Genomic DNA, 18,147 nt, shown 5'->3' with positions numbered 1-18,147 from the left:
TTAACCGTTCTGCCCACCTTAGAATGCCGGCAACCTCCAGAGCCACCAGGAAACTTCTTGTGCCCCCTTGATGACTGACATAAGTCACGGCCATGGAGTTGTACGATTTAATGCGCACTGGACAACCCTGAAGACGATCCGTCCAATGATCCAGACACAGTCTGATCGCTCAGAGTTCCAAGACATTGATCGGTAGTCTGAATTCTTCCAGTGTCCAGATCCCCTGGGCACAATGCTTGCCGAGGACGCCTCCCCAGCCGGATAGGCTGGCATCCGTGGCAACCACTGTCCAAGACAAGAGGAAGGATTTGCCCAGCCGAAGCACGAAGCCACCATATTAAGGACTCCCTTACTCCTCGACCCTAAAAGCTGCCACGGGCAGCCATCTTGTTCAGTGACACAGGCAGCATTCCAGTTTAAGCTGTAGCAACAGATGTATTTCCTTCCCCCCTCTCTCTCATTCAAAGTAACCCCCACCTTTGCACATTCTAGCAGACTCCTGTCTCCTGGAACACAGCAGGAGGTCGTAAAGCAGATCTTATCTGAGAACAGATGCCCCACAATAGGCTGTGTGGAATTTCCCCAGCAAGCTGTAAATAAAAAAGTAACACTTAATTCTCACAACCAAAATCCACGTCATAACTGTCTACATGAATATAACATATTAACAAAAAGTAGATATTTGAATGCAAGATAAAATACCGATCGAATTAAGATCCAACATGAACACCTTCATGCCTAGAAAAGACAAGCTAGCGATCAGATGCCTTACAGGTCAGAGGTTATTTCCGAGATAACTCATGTTTACTGTCTGTGGAAAGCCAATTCAAAACCGGACCATAGAATATCGGTTTCAAGCATGTAACCGTTACATACCTCAAGATATAAGTGCTTTTAATAATCTGTCAAACCGGGAGGTCCCTTAGCAGTTTACGACCCCAGAGCCTATTGGCCAAGTACTGTCTGTTATCCTTTTTTTCTTTTTTTTTTTTAAGGGGGCTCTATAGTGTTTTTCATTATGTTCATGGCATGTTCTACAGTGTAGCGCATCACTTTTTTCAACATTTGTTACATGCAAGTCAATTTCCTTCAGATGTTTAGGCCTAAGACACAGGGAAGGCAACGCATTGTCTTCATTAAAATGTAAATCAGAGACAATCTTAGGAAGGAATGACGGACAGGGGCAAAGAACCATCTTATACCTGTGAATCACCAGGTAAAGTGAACGACAGGATCATGCCACCAGTTTCCAACACCCTGCGCGTAGAGCTGATAGTCACCAAAAAGGCCTTCTGAGGAAGCGTAAGCAGGGGAATCTTCCGAAGATTCTCAAAAGGGAGGCTTCTGGAGAACCAAAAGCACCAAATTGAGATCTTAAGGCGGCAAATGAGCCCGCACTGGAGGAACTAATGTTGGACACCCTGAAGAAAGGTACGCACCAGTGAGTGTGTGGCCAAAAGTCGTTGGAAGAACACCAATGTCAACACCTGGCCCTTGATGGTACCCCCTGTTGAAGGAAGGTCAAGATCCGAGTCACCCGAGAAAGAGCGAGGATGAATTCCAAGAGACTCACACCACGCAATGTACATCTTCCACGTACGACGGTAGATCTTTCTAGAAGTAGATTTTCTAGCTTTCAAACAGGGTAGGAATCACCGAATCAGATGAACTTCTATCCTTTAACACCTGGCATTCAACAGCCAAGCCGTCAAAGCCAGCGACTGTAAAGCAGGATGGAAGATCGGTCCTTGGGACAGCAGATCCTCCCTGAGAGGAAGCTTCCAAGGACTGTTGGCGACCAGCTGCACCAGATCGGCGTACCAAGCTCGGCGAGGCCAGTCCAGAGCAACTAAGATGACTTGAATAACTTCTGCCTCGATCCTGCGGAGAAGTCTTGGCAGAAGCTTGAGAGGGAAGGCATAAATCAAATTATGCTGAACCCCCAGGGCCACCAGCGCATCTGTGGCGTCCGCCAGGATTCCTTGACCGAGCCACAAACCTCTGCACCTTTCTGTATAGCCGAGACACAGTTGATGAAACGCCTCCGGATGAAGGGACCACTCCCCTTGGTCCAACGCCTGCCGACTGAGGTAATCCGCCTGCCAATTTTCCACCCTGGGAAAGGGTACAGTGGAGAGGGCAGGAACAAACCATTCTGCCCACCTTAGAATGTCAGCTACTTCCAGAACCAACAGGACACTTCTTGTGCTCCCTTGGTGATTGACTTAAGCCACAGCCATGGCATTGTCCGCTCCCTGGACAAACCTGAAGACGATCCATCCAATGGTTTAGACACAGTCTGATCACTCGGGAGTTCCAAGACATCGATCGTTAATCTGGACTTTTCTCAGATCCCCTGAGCAGAATGCTTGCTGAGGAGACCTCCCCATCCGGACAGGCTGGCATCCGTGGTGACCACTTTCCAAGGGGAGGAAGAATTTGCCTAGCCAAAGCACTGGAGAAAGCCACCCTATCAGGGATTCCTTCATTCCCTAAATTTAGCTGGATCTGATTGTCCATAGACTGCGGAGTCTTGTCCCATTTGGTCAGAATCTCCCTTTACTGGGACCTCAAAATGGAACGGTGAAAACGGAACCGCCTCGAAGGTAGACACCATCAGGCCCAGCACCCGCATGCAAGTCCAGACAGATGACCATCTGCTGAACAGCAGGAGACGAATTGCAGCCTGCAATTTCTGGAGTTTGTCCAGAGGAAGGAGCATTCTGGCTAAGGCCGAGTCCAGAGTCAGGCCCAGATAAGTCCAGCTTCGTGGACAGAAACAAAGCAGACTTCTGAAAATTTAGAATCCAGCTGACCCCCCGCAGAGTTCGTATTGTGATCTCCAGGTTTTCCACCAGAGCAGAAGGAGACTCCACTCGCAGAAAGAGATCATCCAAGTAGCCCAGTACTGTAACTGGTGACCGGCACATATTGGAATGTGAAGGTAGGCATACTTGATGTCGATAGAGGCAAGGCAATCCCCCTAATGCAGGGATGCCCCCATCGTTCGAATGGACTCAGTTCTGAAGTTTTGCACTCGCACAAAGCAGTTTAGCGCCTTGAGGTCCAGGATTGGACGCAATTTGCTATCCTCCCTGGGAACAGTGAACAGTTTTGAGTAAAACCCCTGAAAACATTCCGGAGTTGGAACTGGGACAATTGCCCCTTGAAGAAGTCTTGTACCGCCCCAAACAGGCCCTGTAAGTGGTCCGGGGACAGGCGCTGTAAGGAAAGACAAGAGCCAGGGGACAAGAGCGAAACTCGATCTTGTAGCCTGGACCGAATGACTTTGTGGGCCCACTTGTCTTGCACCAGGGCTCTCGGCTCTCTCGGCCAGACCAGGTTCATTTGGATCCTCCAGAGGAGGCCCTGAAAGGCTTCAAGTCCTTGTCAGTCTACCCTGAGGGACGAAAAAAACATTATGAGCCGAGAAGGAAGGCCCACTTCTACGACAAGGTTCCTTGCCCTTAGTAGCCTGCGGAAGAAAAGTACTCTTCCCCCGTGTAAAACTTTTAATGATGTCATCCAGGATAGCTCCAAAACAGGTGATCTCCTTGAAAAGGAAGATCAGTAAAGGCCTTTTTAGAAGTCTGGTTCGCAGACCAGCACTTGAGCCAAAAGACACGCCGAATGACCACTGCCAAATCAGAGAGTTGAGCCACCAGGTGAGCTGCACACACAGAAGCATCAGAGATAAACTGCAGCCCCTGGACCTGCTGGTCCGCCAGCTCGTCAAAGGCGGGGGGGGGGGGCTGTTCTCCCTCCAGGTCACAGCGTAAGAGCTTAGCCAACTCAGTCATAGTTTGCTACACCAGGGCAATGGTAAATAACAACCTCGTGGCCGAACCAGCCCGCCAGAGTGTACATTTTGCGGGCCACAGCCTCCGCTTTCCGGTCAGCCGGATCCTTAAAGGCGAGGGACTCTTCAACCGGAATCATGGTTGCCTAGTTTAATCTGAAAACCAGAGGGTCCACCACCGGTGGAACAGTCCACTTCTTAAGAAGCGACACCTCATAGAGGTAACGCCTAGTAAAGCGATTAGGGACCTCACGGGGACACTTTGGTTGTCCCCACTCTTTAGCGACAATTCTGTCAAAATAGGCAGGGAAAAGAAACACCTTTGCCGCTCTGGATGGCTTGTGAGTGCCAAAGGGAACCTGAGCTTCTGTCACAGCTGCATCCTCCATCTTCAGGGTCTCACACACAAATAAAAACACTGCGTCCACCAGCGCCTTTTAATGTGCGGTTGCAGACGTGGAGGAATCATCCTAACTAGAAAGGAGGGGAACCTGGGGGTCCGAATGTCCCAAGGAGGGGCCCACGCCCACCCCAGCTACTCACTATACCAGGAACAAGGCAGGCACCACTCCAGACAGAAGTCCTCTCCATCAAAATGGGGGGGGGGCTATCAGCCAGGAGGAACGCTGCAACTCTCCAAGACCAGGTCTTAAGAGACCTCGTGAAGTGCTAAAGTTGCAGGCCAGCCCCCGTCCAGTGGGGCTATGTCGCGGTCGACCTAGCGTGGAGCTGAGGGATGCGTGCACGCGCTGGCCAGACTGGGGTGAATACTGGATCTAGATTATCCAGCATGTCGCCCAGTCCAACAGTTAGTTGTAGATCTCACAAGAAAAATCCAGGAGAAAAATTTTCTAACTAAAAAAAAAAAAAAAAACTGACTATGCAAAAAAAACTGAGTGCCTATAGCAGAGAGAGGGAGTATACCCTCTGGGACTGCCCATGGGTGTAGCCAGACTTTTTCCGCATGGTGTCCTACTCCTGTAGGTGGCAGTATAACCCAATGGTTAAGAATATCAGGACCTGTGTCATCAATGAACGAAAGAGAAATATATATAACACTTAGTAACACTTTAAGGCTATATGAGGGCCTTCAGAGTCATTGTTGTGTACAATGCAGGGCTATTAAGCCTACATTGTATGTGGAGGGGAAGAGTGTCCAACTTGTAGGCTGCAGACCCGGTCCCAAAGATGGAGGAATATTTCTCCTTATTCTGGCACCCCTAGACATAAAGAGTATCATCCCTTTCGATGCCACCAATGTATTTCATACATCGGCAGCAGCAGGGGAGTTTTATATACACTCCAGTTGGGAACGTGTGTGAATATGGAAATCTCGCCGTTTGCTGTCAGGTAGAAACAATCCAACGATTGTACAGCTGCCTGATTGCTTTCACATACCCCCAATAGTGCTGTGTTCCATTAGCATCAGTGGAATGCAGTTGAGACATCAGGGGTCCAACAGATCCCTGATGTCTCATTAAAGAGAACCTGTCATAGCAATAATCTAACACATAGGGGACCTCTGGAAAGTCAGCTGACTGAAAGAAAACAAAGTACTACAAATCTATACATCAGCTGACGGATTGAAAACTACAAACTCCCTTTGCTGCCGATGTTTTATCTCAACAGCTGTTAAGCAGCTAGTCGTAGTAGCTAATCCAGCCTGCTTTTAGTGGCTAATATACAAATCTTCAGATTTAAAACTGATCTCCAGCATTAATTTGATTTTAAAAGTTTGTTCAGGCCAGGCTGGCTCAAACTTAATATTTTCCTCACTAACATGTGCTGCTACAGGGTTGGGATTTATAAACTGTATGCAGCTGAGGCTACATACAGTATACAGCACTGTATTCTGGGTGCAAGAGGAGACCATCAGCCCAACTCTCTGACTTAGCCAATCAGAAGAAGCTTTGTATTCATTAATAGATTCAAAAGCTGCCTATGAATGACTTGAGCGCCGCTCAAGCCAATGCCATTTTGTTCTGGGTTTGAGACAGAAGGGTCTCGTCTCGCACCCGAAAGCCAGTGCTGTATACTGTACATAGCCCCAGCTAAATACAGTTTAACTTTATACAGCATACCGAGCGGCGGCACATGTTAGTGAGAGAAATATTTTGTTTGAGCCAGCCTGGCCCAAATTAACTATTCAAATAGCTGGAGATCCGCTTTAATGCAATAGCAAAAATTTGAAAGAAGAGGCATGAAGAAAAAAATGACAGTCGCATGAAAAAAAATTAATGTAAACATTGCAATAATAGCTTGAAATACGCGCTAGCTGGAAATACTCTTTACTTTCCCTTTAAACACTACGTTAGATATAACTTAAATATCAAATCAATATGATTGATTGATTCAATTAAGCTAAACAACATAATTTACAGATGGAAGACTGGAAGAGTAAGCAACCCGAATAAAAAATTTATACTGCGAACCACAGCTCAAGGTACAAATTCAGTAGCAGTTGCACTTACCAGATTATTTTTTACATATTGCCACTAGAAACATAGAATGTGTCGGCAGATAAGAACCATTTGGCCCATCTAGTCTGCCCAATATATCTGAATCCTATGAATAGTCCCTGGCCCTATCTTGTATGAAGGATAGCCTTATGCCTATCCCATGCATGCTTAAACTCCTTCACTGTATTTGCAGCTACCACTTCTGCAGGAAGGTTATTCCATGCATCCACTACTCTCTCAGTAAAGTAATACTTCCTCATATTACTTTTAAACCTTTGCCCCTCTAATTTAAAACTGTGTCCTCTTGTGGTAGTTTTTCTTCTTTTAAATATGCTCTCCTCCTTTACCGAGTTGATTCCCTTTATGTATTTAAAAGTTTCTATCATATCCCCTCTGTCTCTTCTTTCTTTCAATCTATACATGTTAAGGTCCTTTAACCTTTCCTGGTAAGTTTTTTCCTGCAATCCATGTACTAGTTTAGTAGCTCTTCTCTGAACTCTCTCTAGAGTATCTATATCCTTCTGGAGATATGGCCTCCAGTACTGCGCACAATACTCCAAGTGAGGTCTCACCAGTGTTCTGTACAGCGGCATAAGCACTTCTCTCTTTCTACTGCTTATACCTCTCCCTATACATCCAAGCATTCTGCTGGAATTTCGTGCTGCTCTATTACATTGTCTTCCCACCTTTAAGTCTTCTGAAATAATTACTCCTAAATCCCTTTCCTCAGATACTGAGGTCAGGACTGTGTCAAATATTCTATATTCTGCCCTTGGGTTTTTACGTCCCAGGTGCATTATCTTGCACTTATCCACATTAAATTTCAGTTGCCAGAGTTCTGACCATTCTTCTAGTTTTCCTAAATCCTTTTCCATTTGGCGTTTCCCTCCAGGAACATCAACCCTGTTACATATCTTTGTGTCATCAGCAAAAAGACAAACCTTACCATCAAGGCCTTTTGCAATATCACTTATGAAGATATTAAACAAAATTGGTCCCAGTACAGATCCCTGAGGTACCCCACTGGTAACATGACCTTGTTCTGAATGTTCTCCATTGACTACAACCCTCTGTTGTCTGTCACTCAGCCACTGCCTAATCCACTCAACAATATGGGAGTCCATGCTCAATGACTGCAGTTTATTGATAAGTCTTCTATGTGGGACAGTGTCAAAAGCCTTACTAAAATCTAGATATGCAATGTCTACTGCACCTCCACCGTCTATTATTTTAGTCACCCAGTCAAAAAAATCTATAAGATTTGTTTGACATGATCTCCCTGAAGTACTACAACTGTACATTAAAATATATGCAAACATACAGACACATTGGTAGTGAAAACATACAAGTTCCACCCCAACCCACTTGGGTAATAAGTAGAGTTAAGCCTACCTCTAATGCTTGGATAGTAGTGTAGAAAGAGAAGGACATGATGGAGAAGTAGAGCAGTGGTTCACTAATTTCCAGGGATTTGCAGCATGGTTCCATCTTCTCCGTGATGGATTTCAGCAGGGATAAGGCCACACCTTGTAGGCTCAGACTGCAGCTCTCCGCACTTCCCACCAGAGTAAGCAGGTCTATTCTCACCTGACAGGCACCTTAAATAATTCAAGAAAGCAAAGTCATACAACCACATCACAACACATAAATTTAAATGGGACTGCGAGCAATCTATGGTGGTGTAAATTTTAGGAATGCCGCTAGCACTGATCACTCTCTTGTTGTGAGTGTGTTGTGAATGAAAGAATATAAATATGTGTGTGCTGTGCTAACTTGTGTAGCTTTTATTAATAATAAATTAATTTAAACAAATAAAGAATTTGTAGTGAAAAATGTGTATTACTCTGTGTAGAAAAAAAATATATATGTGTATATATCAACAGTTGTGCACTGATTAAATCCAATTTAAACACAATAATTCTCTATATGCAATATAACCATACAATGAATATTCAAAACACATATAAAATCATGCAAAGTGACGTAGTGAATTAGTGTCCAATTCCTTATGCCTGGTATCCAAAGCAGAAGTGTCCAAACAAAGTATGCTCCTCTGTATGGAAAATCCCAATCACCAGTGCTCAAATATGGTCGTGAGTAAACTTGATTTCACCTCTAATCTCTGTGAATTACTGTATCTAATTTTGCACATATTTAATATTTGATCATTTACTCATTTGATTACATGTATATATGATCACTTTTTATTAGGGATGCACCGAAATGAAATTCTTGGCCGAAGCCGAATAATAATGAAATGCTTGGCCGAAAGCCGAATACCGAACGCGGTGTTTCGCATTTTTTCCATTTATTTTGCCAATTTTTTGTCCTCTCTCTTGTCCTCTCGTGTCTCTCTCTCTTGTCCTGTCGTGTCTCTCTCTCTTGTCCTCTCGTGTCTCTTGTCCTCTCATGTCTCTCTCTCTCTCTCGTGTCTCTCTCTCTTGTCCTCTCGTGTCTCTCTCTCTTGTCCTCTCGTGTCTCTCTCTCTTGTCCTCTCGTGTCTCTCTCTCTTGTCCTCTCGTGTCTCTCTCTCTTGTCCTCTCGTGTCTCTCTCTCTTGTCCTCTCGTGTCTCTCTCTCTTGTCCTCTCGTGTCTCTCTCTCTTGTCCTCTCGTGTCTCTCTCTCTTGTCCTCTCGTGTCTCTCTCTCTTGTCCTCTCGTGTCTCTCTCTCTTGTCCTCTCGTGTCTCTCTCTCTTGTCCTCTCGTGTCTCTCTCTCTCTTGTCCTCTCGTGTCTCTGTCCTCTCATGTCTCTCCTTACCTCCCTCCCTCCCATCTGCAGAGTCGATGTTTGCTGTATGGCTCCTGTGCCCTGTCACAGGCGGAGGCGGAGTACATTTGGTATCACTCCGCCTGTGACAGAAGCCGGCGCTAAGAGGCTATACAGGAAGCATCCGCTCTGCTTCCTGTAGGGCCTCCGGCTATGTTTACAGTGATTCTCGGGGATGGCAGGTCGCCGGTCGGGGACCCGCAATCTGGGCTTACTGACCCACCATCCGCGTCATTAAAAACGTCATTGTTCGGCACAAATTTATTCGGCCTTTTTACTTATTCGGCCGAACACCGAAAGTGCTTTTTTTGCTATTTTCGGCGGAATAATTTCGGTTGCCGAACATTCGGTGCATCCCTACTTTTTATTCATATTTATACAGATATTTAATTTTTTTGTGGTTACTTAGCATTTTACAGATATTTATTGCGCAGCACTTCTGTATTGAATGTCTTACTTTATTTACACCACTGAAACGTTTATAAGCATGTACAGTATTAAAGGATAAAAAATATCGGAGTAGACAGGCAGTATTATACCTCCATTTGGCATTAGATGTCCTACAGAAGAAGGCTATTCAGATGAATGACAGACTACAAGTGTAAACTAGCATGTTACTTTATCACATTAGTAAATGTCAAAATAGCATTAAAAAGTCACACTTACCCACTAGGTTGGACAATGTAAACAAATTTACTTCTTCGACACGCACATCTACCTTCCAGAGAACAGCTAGTTTGCTGGTGGCTTCCCCATGTGGAGAAGTAGGAGACAGTGAGTCTTGTGAAGTTGGCACGGGATGCTTAGATGCTACTGGCATAAGGCTCAGAACACGCGAGAGACATTCTGCACATGTATCTGAAAATTCTATCTGCAGGCCTTGCACAGTGGATTCTATGAAGAGGGTGTCTGCCTGCATGATGCCTACACCCACTGATTGGTTGTAGCTGCCCTAGAAACAAGAACAACAGTTAAAACAAATATAATTGATATAATAGATCTAAGAAAGAGCCCCCCAAAGTAAAGAGCCAAAGAGGTATGGTGACGGTGTATGGACTCCTAACACTATATAAAATTAGTGCAGGTAGCTATGTATTACTAAAAAGAGACAGCAATGGATTAATTTTTTTTTTTTTATAGCCGCACACTGCCACCCTACCAGCTACACAAGAAAGTCAACTGCTTTTCACTGTCAAAGTTATCCCAGACTGTGATTGTCAACATGCAGCAATTTCAGAGAGTGTGTTTGTGTCTCTGAATCTGTCTTACTATCTCCCTCCAGCAGGACTCCGACTGGAGGAGGCAAGATCAGAGACATAAGGACTCAACTGCTTTGTATAGTGCGGTTTACCCAGAGTCTGCCTTTAAGAAATATATGCCGGCTAAGTACAAATCAAAATACTGCAATCACTCAAGATATGGCACAGACACATCAGAGAATGAAACCTCTAGACCTATATAGATAAGAAAACAAAATGCTTCAAACCAGTTATCTACATAATACATTATAACTTTTCTGTTCCATGGATCAAAATAATGTATACAATCACAAGTTGTACTAATTTTCTGCCTCTCACCTGTAAGCTAAAGGAGTCGAGAACACAAGCCTCACCCCAAATGTGTGTATTTGGAGGGTGAAGGGCCTGCTGGATGTGAGAGTCTTTTCCCACCCTCCAACACAGGTTACTGACAGAGAGCAGAACCCTCTGGTGAAGATTCTGTGAGCGTAGGTGCTTGAACTCTGGAAAAGAAGTTAGAGATACTTTTAATGTGACAGTATTTTAAATACTAAATAAAGAAAACAGAGGTAAAGATAAATCATTTGATGCAATAACATACTCCTTCTTATGACTCCATAAACTTTATGCCTTAAGCTTTTTATCTTATTTTTTTTTACATGCGACTTGTAGTATATGTGTTTTTTTACATGTATTTTTTTAAGTATTTTTTAGGTACTCCTATTAAAGTCTAAAGGGCCAAAAAAGTATAATTCTGTCCCAAAGAAGCTTATATACTTTTTCCAGCTTTAAGCAACACAATTCTCAGTTGTGAACATTGGGAATAATAGGATTCTTCATCTTAAGCACTTCAGGAATTATACAGCAAGACGCTCAGGTGTGAACAGGGGTTAAGTTAAATAAGAACTGCCATATTTTTCATTTGAAACCTGAACTCTTTACTGCAGCTGCACGAACACACTGTAAAACTAAAGCTCTGTACCTAGTGTATCACTTCATAAAACTAAAACTTAGCTCCCAAGGCCGGCTCCTATGGTAAATAAGGGGTTATAAGCACTTTTTGTTGACAGCTTGTTAATGGTGGAAATAGACCACTCCTGCACAAATTTCTCATAAAAAGAATATAATAATAACGAGGTTTGCAAACAACTTATTGGGATTCTACTCATTTCCATAGAGAAATAGTTGTAAAAGCAGATGCAAAGGTAAAGTCTTTTGAAGCCTTAGGATTTAAACGACAAACCAGCAACTGGAAAACTGGAAGCCGCACCGGTGGAACCAAAAAGGCTGATCCTCTAGTTTCTAGTTTGTGTGCACTGCATCAATAGGAGTCAAAATGATCAACACTTTGCTCTTCTCCAAACAATTTCATGGCATCCTACAGCAACAGCAGCACATTTTAAAGTAGAACTATAGGCAAAATCCCTGTCAGTTGTTTTGCAATCTATGTCACATTGGGAAGAGTTCCCTTCCCCTACTGTTCAATAGCCAAAACAGGAAGCCAGAAAAAATCCCTGCAAGTTTTGGGGACCCCTTAGGGCCCCCAGGTAACCAATATTAGCGTCCCCTTTGGAAGATTTCCCCTCTATTACTTTTCTGGGAACAACCAAAAATGTAGGACTTTCTTTCACTTTCAAAGTGAACGATAAACAGAACAAATAGAGGATGAACTTCCCTAACAGGGCATCGATCGCAATTAAAACCTAATAGGTGTTCTAATTGCTCTCCACTCTTTTCGAAACAAAAAATCCAAGTTAGACTTACCAGTAACTTGTTTTCCAGGAGTCTTTCAGAACAGCCCATGAGAGATGGCTACTCCCACTTGCCAACAGGAAACACCACTTCCACTAAAACTTTAAAAGGAGGCTTCTCCCAACAGCTCATCAGTTGTAGTGGAGTACCTCTGGCCTAGGCTGGAACACAATCATAATATGGGTAATAACAGCAAAAAAAACAAAAACAAGGGTGGGTCGCTGCTACCCTGAAAGACTCCTGGAAAAGTTACCGGTAAGTTCAACTTGGATTTTCCCTTAATGTCTTTCAGGACAGCACCTGAGAGGATAACGAAGTCTTACCAACTAGGGAGGGACAACAGCCTGAAGGACCTTTCTGGCAAAAGCCTGATCCCAAGCTGACTGAAGGTCCAGTCTGTAATGACAGACAAACGTTAAATAACTTGACCACGTAGTCGCCTTAAAAATTTGATCTGGGGTGGCACCAGCTTTTTCTGCAGCACAAGGCTCAAGCACTAGTAGAGTGTGCTCGGATTCGGATCCGACAATTTTATCTGGGAGTAAGCCTCTAAAATAACTGATTTAAGCTACCTAGCAATTGACCTTTTAAATGCCTGGTGGCCCTTTTTGTTGCCCGAAAAAAGAACAATGAGCCTGAAGACCTTGTTACCTCCAGGTAACCTAATAGAAGTCTTCTTACATCTAGATTGAGAAAAAGAGTCTCTCCTTAACCCCTGAAGGGTTAGAATAAAAAGTTGGCAGGTTTTGAAGGAACGCTACCTTTGACAAAAAACCCGGATCCGTTTTGAGTATAATCCTAACTGGGTAGATGGACAAGAAAGGCTCCTTAACTGATAGCGCATGCAGTTCACGGATTCTTCTTGGGGATGTAATCGCAACTAAAAATACCGTGTCAAAGGTAAGATTCCTCAAAGAAATAGATTCTAAAGGTTCAAAAGGCTCCTTTGTGAAGGCTTGTAGAACCACCACAAATCCCACTTAGGAAAATGTTTAGCGGGTGCTGGTCTGGAACGAGCAAGACTTCTGAAGAAATTGGTCTCTCCAGGAACATTATTAAAGCGGACACTTGCACCTTAAGAATACTAACTGCCAGACTTTTGTCTGCACCATTCTGGAGGAATTCCAAAACGGACACAATATCTTCCAAGGTTCAATTTGTCGAATGGCACCAGGTATGATAGAACTTCCAAACCTTAGCGTAAATAGCTATAGGTACTTTCTTCCTACTAGAAAGCAAAGTGGTTACTAGAGGTTCTGAGAATCCCTTACTTTAATAGCTGCTCCTCAGATACCAGGCAGTGAGGCTTAGCCTGGCTACACCTGGGTGAAATACTGGGCCTTGAAGTAGTAAATCATGTTTGAGAGGAAGCTGCCAGAATGGTTTGACTGCCATTGGTAGAATAGTGGAGAATCAGGCTCTCTTTGACCAGAATGGAGTAAATCAGAATTACCAGCATTCCTTCTTTTTGTATCTTTCTCAATACCAAGGAATTAGCTGAAAAGGGGGAACAGTATAACTCAGGTGAAAGTTCCAAGGATGCGCTAAGGCATCTATCCCCAGGGAAAACCGTTGTCTCGGTGAAGAGAAAAGAATTGAGGAAGCTGTTAGTTTTCTTTTGATGCAAACAGGTCCACCTCTGGATGCCCCCAAGTCCTGGTGATTATTACAAAGATGTGCCGTCTGCTCAAAAAATCTGCCACACCGTTTAACATGCCTTTGAGATGGACCGCTGATAAGGAAAGTAAGTGACTTTCCACCCACTCCAGGATTTTTGTTGACAGCAACTGAAGGGCCTTGCTTCTTGTGCCTCATTTTTTCAAGTAAGCCACGGCAGCGGCGTTGTCTGATAAAATCTGCACATGGGAACCCTGGAGGTTTGGAGAGAAGGCAGCCAAGGCTAAGGCGACTGCCCTTAACTCTCTCTAGTTTGGGGACTTTATTGCCTCAGCCTGGGACTAAACTCCTTGTGCCAGATTCTGATCTCAGTGGGCCCCCCATCCCCACACGCTGGCATCGGTTATCACTCTTCTTTCAATCAGAAAGGACCATAGTAAGCCTTTTGACAAGATCCATTGATTCCTCCACCACCTTTTGACTCTGGTGGGGATCTTTACCATTGCTTCTAGGGTTTCTGGACTGTGATCCCATACCTCCAGTAGGAAACTCTGGAGTGGCCTGAAATGGAGCCTTGCCCATTGAATGACTGGCATAGTTGTCCCTAGGGCTGACATAACCTGACGGGCATCTCCTGATTTGTCTGTAGCATAGCTACTACATTCTGAACTTTGTTTTTCTTCTCTTCAGGAAGAAAGATTCTTTGTTCTACTGAATTTACCTGGTAACCCAGAAACTGTACTAGCTGAGCTGGAGTGAAGTTTGAATTTTCAAGGTTCACAATCCAACCCAGGGTTTCCAAGTGACTGCGGGCCTTGCCCAAGTCTTCTTGCAATCTTTCCCTGGAAGAAGAGAATGACGTCCAGATATAGGATTACGGAGACTACTTGAAGGCAGAGAGGAGCAAGGGCTTCTGCCATTACCTTTGTAAAAATCCACAGGGCAGATGAAAGGCCAAAAAGGCAGGGCTTTGAATTGTAGAAAACTCCTGGATGGCTTCTTTACGAGAAAGATATGGGAATTGAATCCCTAAAGCCATTCTTCTGGTGATACTAGACTCCCAAACCCCTGTCGCATCAGGTTCTTTACCAGGTCCTTCAAAGGCAGGGCTTTTGTTGGGTCTTTTGGATGGTTTGTGACAATATCTTTCTGGAGGAGGATCTGAAAATTCTATTTGGTATCCCTGGGACAGCATGGCTAGAATATATTGATTTTCTGTCATGCCTGCCCAGTGGGGAGGAATTTTTCAAGTCTTCCTCCTACTGGTAACAAGTTGTCATTGTGTTTTGTTGATTTAGGAGGATGGAAAAGGACGCTTCCTCTGCCTTTAGCCCTCTGCGCCATTTCCCCTGAGGTTTGCTATCTTGTTCCTGAGCCTTCTAAGGTCGAAAAAGCCCCTTAGCTTGTGTTTTTTTTTCTAGGATAGGGAATGATCTCCTTTTGTCGGCTGTCCTGACTAGAACATAGTCTAAATCAGGACCAAATAATAGATCCGCCATAAATGGAATACCACAAAGCTTGCTTTTAGGTGCCGCATCTCCTGACCAGGTCTTCAACCACAGAGCTCTTCTGGCCAAGTTAGCTAGGGCTGCAGATCTTGCTGTCACCCTTACAGATTCTGCTGATGCATCCGCAATGCAGGCTACAGCCATTGACAGTCAAAAAAGAATCAAGGATCTCTTGTTTGGGTGAATCTGTGATAATATGGGCCTTGAGTTGATTTATCTAGTACTCCAGATTTCTAGATATGCAAGTAGTCGCCATAGCTGGGTTGAGATTGCCAATGATGGATTGCTAAGCTTTTTTTAAGTTGTTGATCCATTCTTTTGTCCACGGGATCTTTTAGGATTTCCATGTCCTCAAATGCCAGGTCAGTTGATCTAGAACATTGGGAAAAGGCTGCATCTAGCTTAGGTACTTTATTCCTAAGTGCCTCTGGGTCTTCATCAAAATGAACATGCCTTTTATGGGCAGGAATTTTTTTCGGAGGCTGAAAAAAAATATGATTTTTATCTTACCATAAAATCCATTTATCTGATGTCCATTGATGCTCCTGATCTTCTTAACCATTGGGTTCTACTGCCGCCTACAGGAGTAGGACACTAAGCAGGAAAAAAAAGCTAGACTACGCCTATGGACAGTCCCAGGGGGTACACTCACAATCTCAGCTATAGACACTCAGTTTTGTTACAAGCAGTGTCAGAAGAAATCCAACTCCACAGAGGGGTGGGTGCCTTGTCCGAACATCAGAGAAATGGATTTCACAGTGAGTCAAAAATCTAATTTTCTCTATCGTTCATTGATGGACACAGCTCCTGATATTCTTAACCATTGGGACGTCCCAAACCAGTGTTAAACATGAGGGGTGGGAACAGCAGAAAACAATTCCCCAAGGCTAAACGATAGCCAACCAGGTAACATAGAGCTCAACCAAGAGCAACTGGAGCTCACCTGAAAATTACACCCTCAAAGAGGACCAAGTCCTCTAACAGCAGCCTGCAAAACCTTGCGGACAAAGGAAGCATCTGCAGATGTCAACACATCCACTTTATAAAATTTTGTAAAGGTGTGCACAGAGGACCAGGTAGCCGCCTTGCAAGCCTGCATCACTGACCCCTGATGACGGAAGGCCCAGGAGGCACCAAGCACCCTAGTAGAGTGTGCCGTAACAGGGAAAGAGGAACCTGACCCTTGATTGAATAGGCTTGAAACACAGTCTGTCTGATCCATGTGGAAATGGTCGCAGCAGAAGCAGACAACCACTTCCAAGGTCCATCCGTGAGCACAAATAGTCAGACTTCCTAAAAGACTCCGTAGCTGCCAGGTACACTCTAATTGCCTGAACCACATCCAAGGAATGCAAGGCAATTTCCTTAGGATATTTTGGCCTTGGGACACAGGGAAGGCAACACAATGTTTTCATTTAAATGAAAATCAGAGACAACCTTTGGAAGGAACGATGGACAGGGGCAAAGAACCACCATCTCTGTGAACCACCAAGTAAGGTTAGCAACAAGACAACGCCGCCAGCTCCGACACCCTGCACGCAGAAGTGATTGCCACCAAAAAGGCCACCTTCTGGGATAAGCAGGGAAGCCTCCCTAAGATGTTCAAAAGTAGGTTTCTGGAGGACTGAAAGCACCAAATTGAGGTCCCAACGCGGCAATGGAGACCATACCGGAGGAGCCAAGTGTCCAGCTCCCTAGATAAAAGTACGCACCAAGGAAAGTGTGGAAAATGGACGTTAAAAGAAGACTGTCCAGGCCGAGACTTGGCCCTGTTCAACCCCCGGCTGGAGGAAGGTCAAGATCTGAGCCACCGAAAAGGAGCAAGGATGAACCCCAAGAGACTCACACCACGCAATGTACCACTTCCATGTACGATGGTAGATCTTCCTAGAGGTAGATTTTCCAGCTTTGAACAGTGTAGGTATCACTGAATCAGACAAACCTATCTCTAAGCACCTGGCTTTAAACAGCCAAGCCTTTAAAGCCAGCGACTGTTACTCTTCCCTGAGAGGAAGTCTCCAAGGAACATCGGCAACCAGCCATACCAAATCGGCGTACCAAGACCGGCCCAGGCCAGTCTGGAACCTTTAAGATGACCCGGAATCCCTATTGCCTCGATCCTGAGCAGAAGTCTTGGCAGGAGCTTGAGAGGGGGAAAAGGCGTAAATCAGATGATACTGACCCCACGGCTCCACCAGCGTGTCTGTGGCATCCGCCAGAGGAATCCCGATACTGTGCCACAAACCTCTGCACCTTCCTGTTGAGACGAGAGGCGAACAGGTCCACCTCAGGAGTACCCCACTGGAGGCACAACTGATGAAACACCTCCGGATGAAGTGACTATTTTTTTTTTTTCCAAAAAGAGGATGAAGTGATTATTCCCCTGGTCCAATGCCTGTCGACTGAGGTAATCCGCCTGCCAATTTTCCACCCCTGGAATGTGTACAGCAGAAAGGGCTGGAACGAAATGTCCTGCCCACCTTAGAATGCCGGCTACTTCCCGAGCCGCCAGGAAACTTGTTGTGAACCCTTAGTGATTAACATAGGCCACAGCCGTGGCGTTGCCCGATTGAATTCGCACCGGACACCCATGAAGACGATCCGTCCAAAGATCCAGTTCAAGTCTGATCGCTCAGAGTTCCAGTACATTGATCGGCAGCCTGGACTCTTCCAACGTCCAGACCCCCTGAGCAGAATCTTTTCTGAGGAAGCCTCCCCACCTGGACAGGCTTGCATCCGTGGTGACCAACATCCAGTACAGGGGGGAAAAGGTATTTACCCTGGCGAAGTGCTAGAGAATAAGGCTACCAGATCAGGGACCCTCTTTTACTCCGGCTCACCTGAATCAGATTGTCTATAGACTGTGGATTTTTGTCCCATTTGACCAGAAACTCTCTTTGCAGAGATCTTGTGTTCAACTGTGCAAACGAAATCGCCTCGAAGGACAACAGAAGCTGAATTGCTTCCTGCAGTTTCTGGAGTTTTTTCAGAGGAACAAACACTCTG

The 18,147-nt window shown here is 44.8% G+C and overlaps 1 protein-coding gene across 2 annotated transcripts in view; it reads right to left on the bottom strand.

Moving 5' to 3' along the window:
- The window catches only part of BLTP2 (bridge-like lipid transfer protein family member 2), a 213,208-nt gene that overhangs the window by 111,623 nt on the left and 83,438 nt on the right, over positions 1–18,147 (bottom strand). For both annotated transcript variants that reach the window (XM_082247020.1, XM_082247021.1), the window contains exons 13-15: positions 10,604–10,767; positions 9,693–9,978; positions 7,651–7,856 (exon numbers count right to left, since the gene is read on the bottom strand). In XM_082247020.1, the coding sequence (XP_082103146.1) occupies positions 7,651–7,856; positions 9,693–9,978; positions 10,604–10,767 (656 nt within the window). The remainder of the gene's footprint in view (positions 1–7,650; positions 7,857–9,692; positions 9,979–10,603; positions 10,768–18,147) is intronic.

This window comes from Pelophylax lessonae, assembly GCF_965119305.1.
Source record: "Pelophylax lessonae genome assembly, chromosome: 2".
Lineage (NCBI taxonomy): Eukaryota > Metazoa > Chordata > Amphibia > Anura > Ranidae > Pelophylax > Pelophylax lessonae.
Note: the sequence above shows the minus strand (reverse complement) of the source record. Positions and strands in the feature narration are given on the sequence as shown.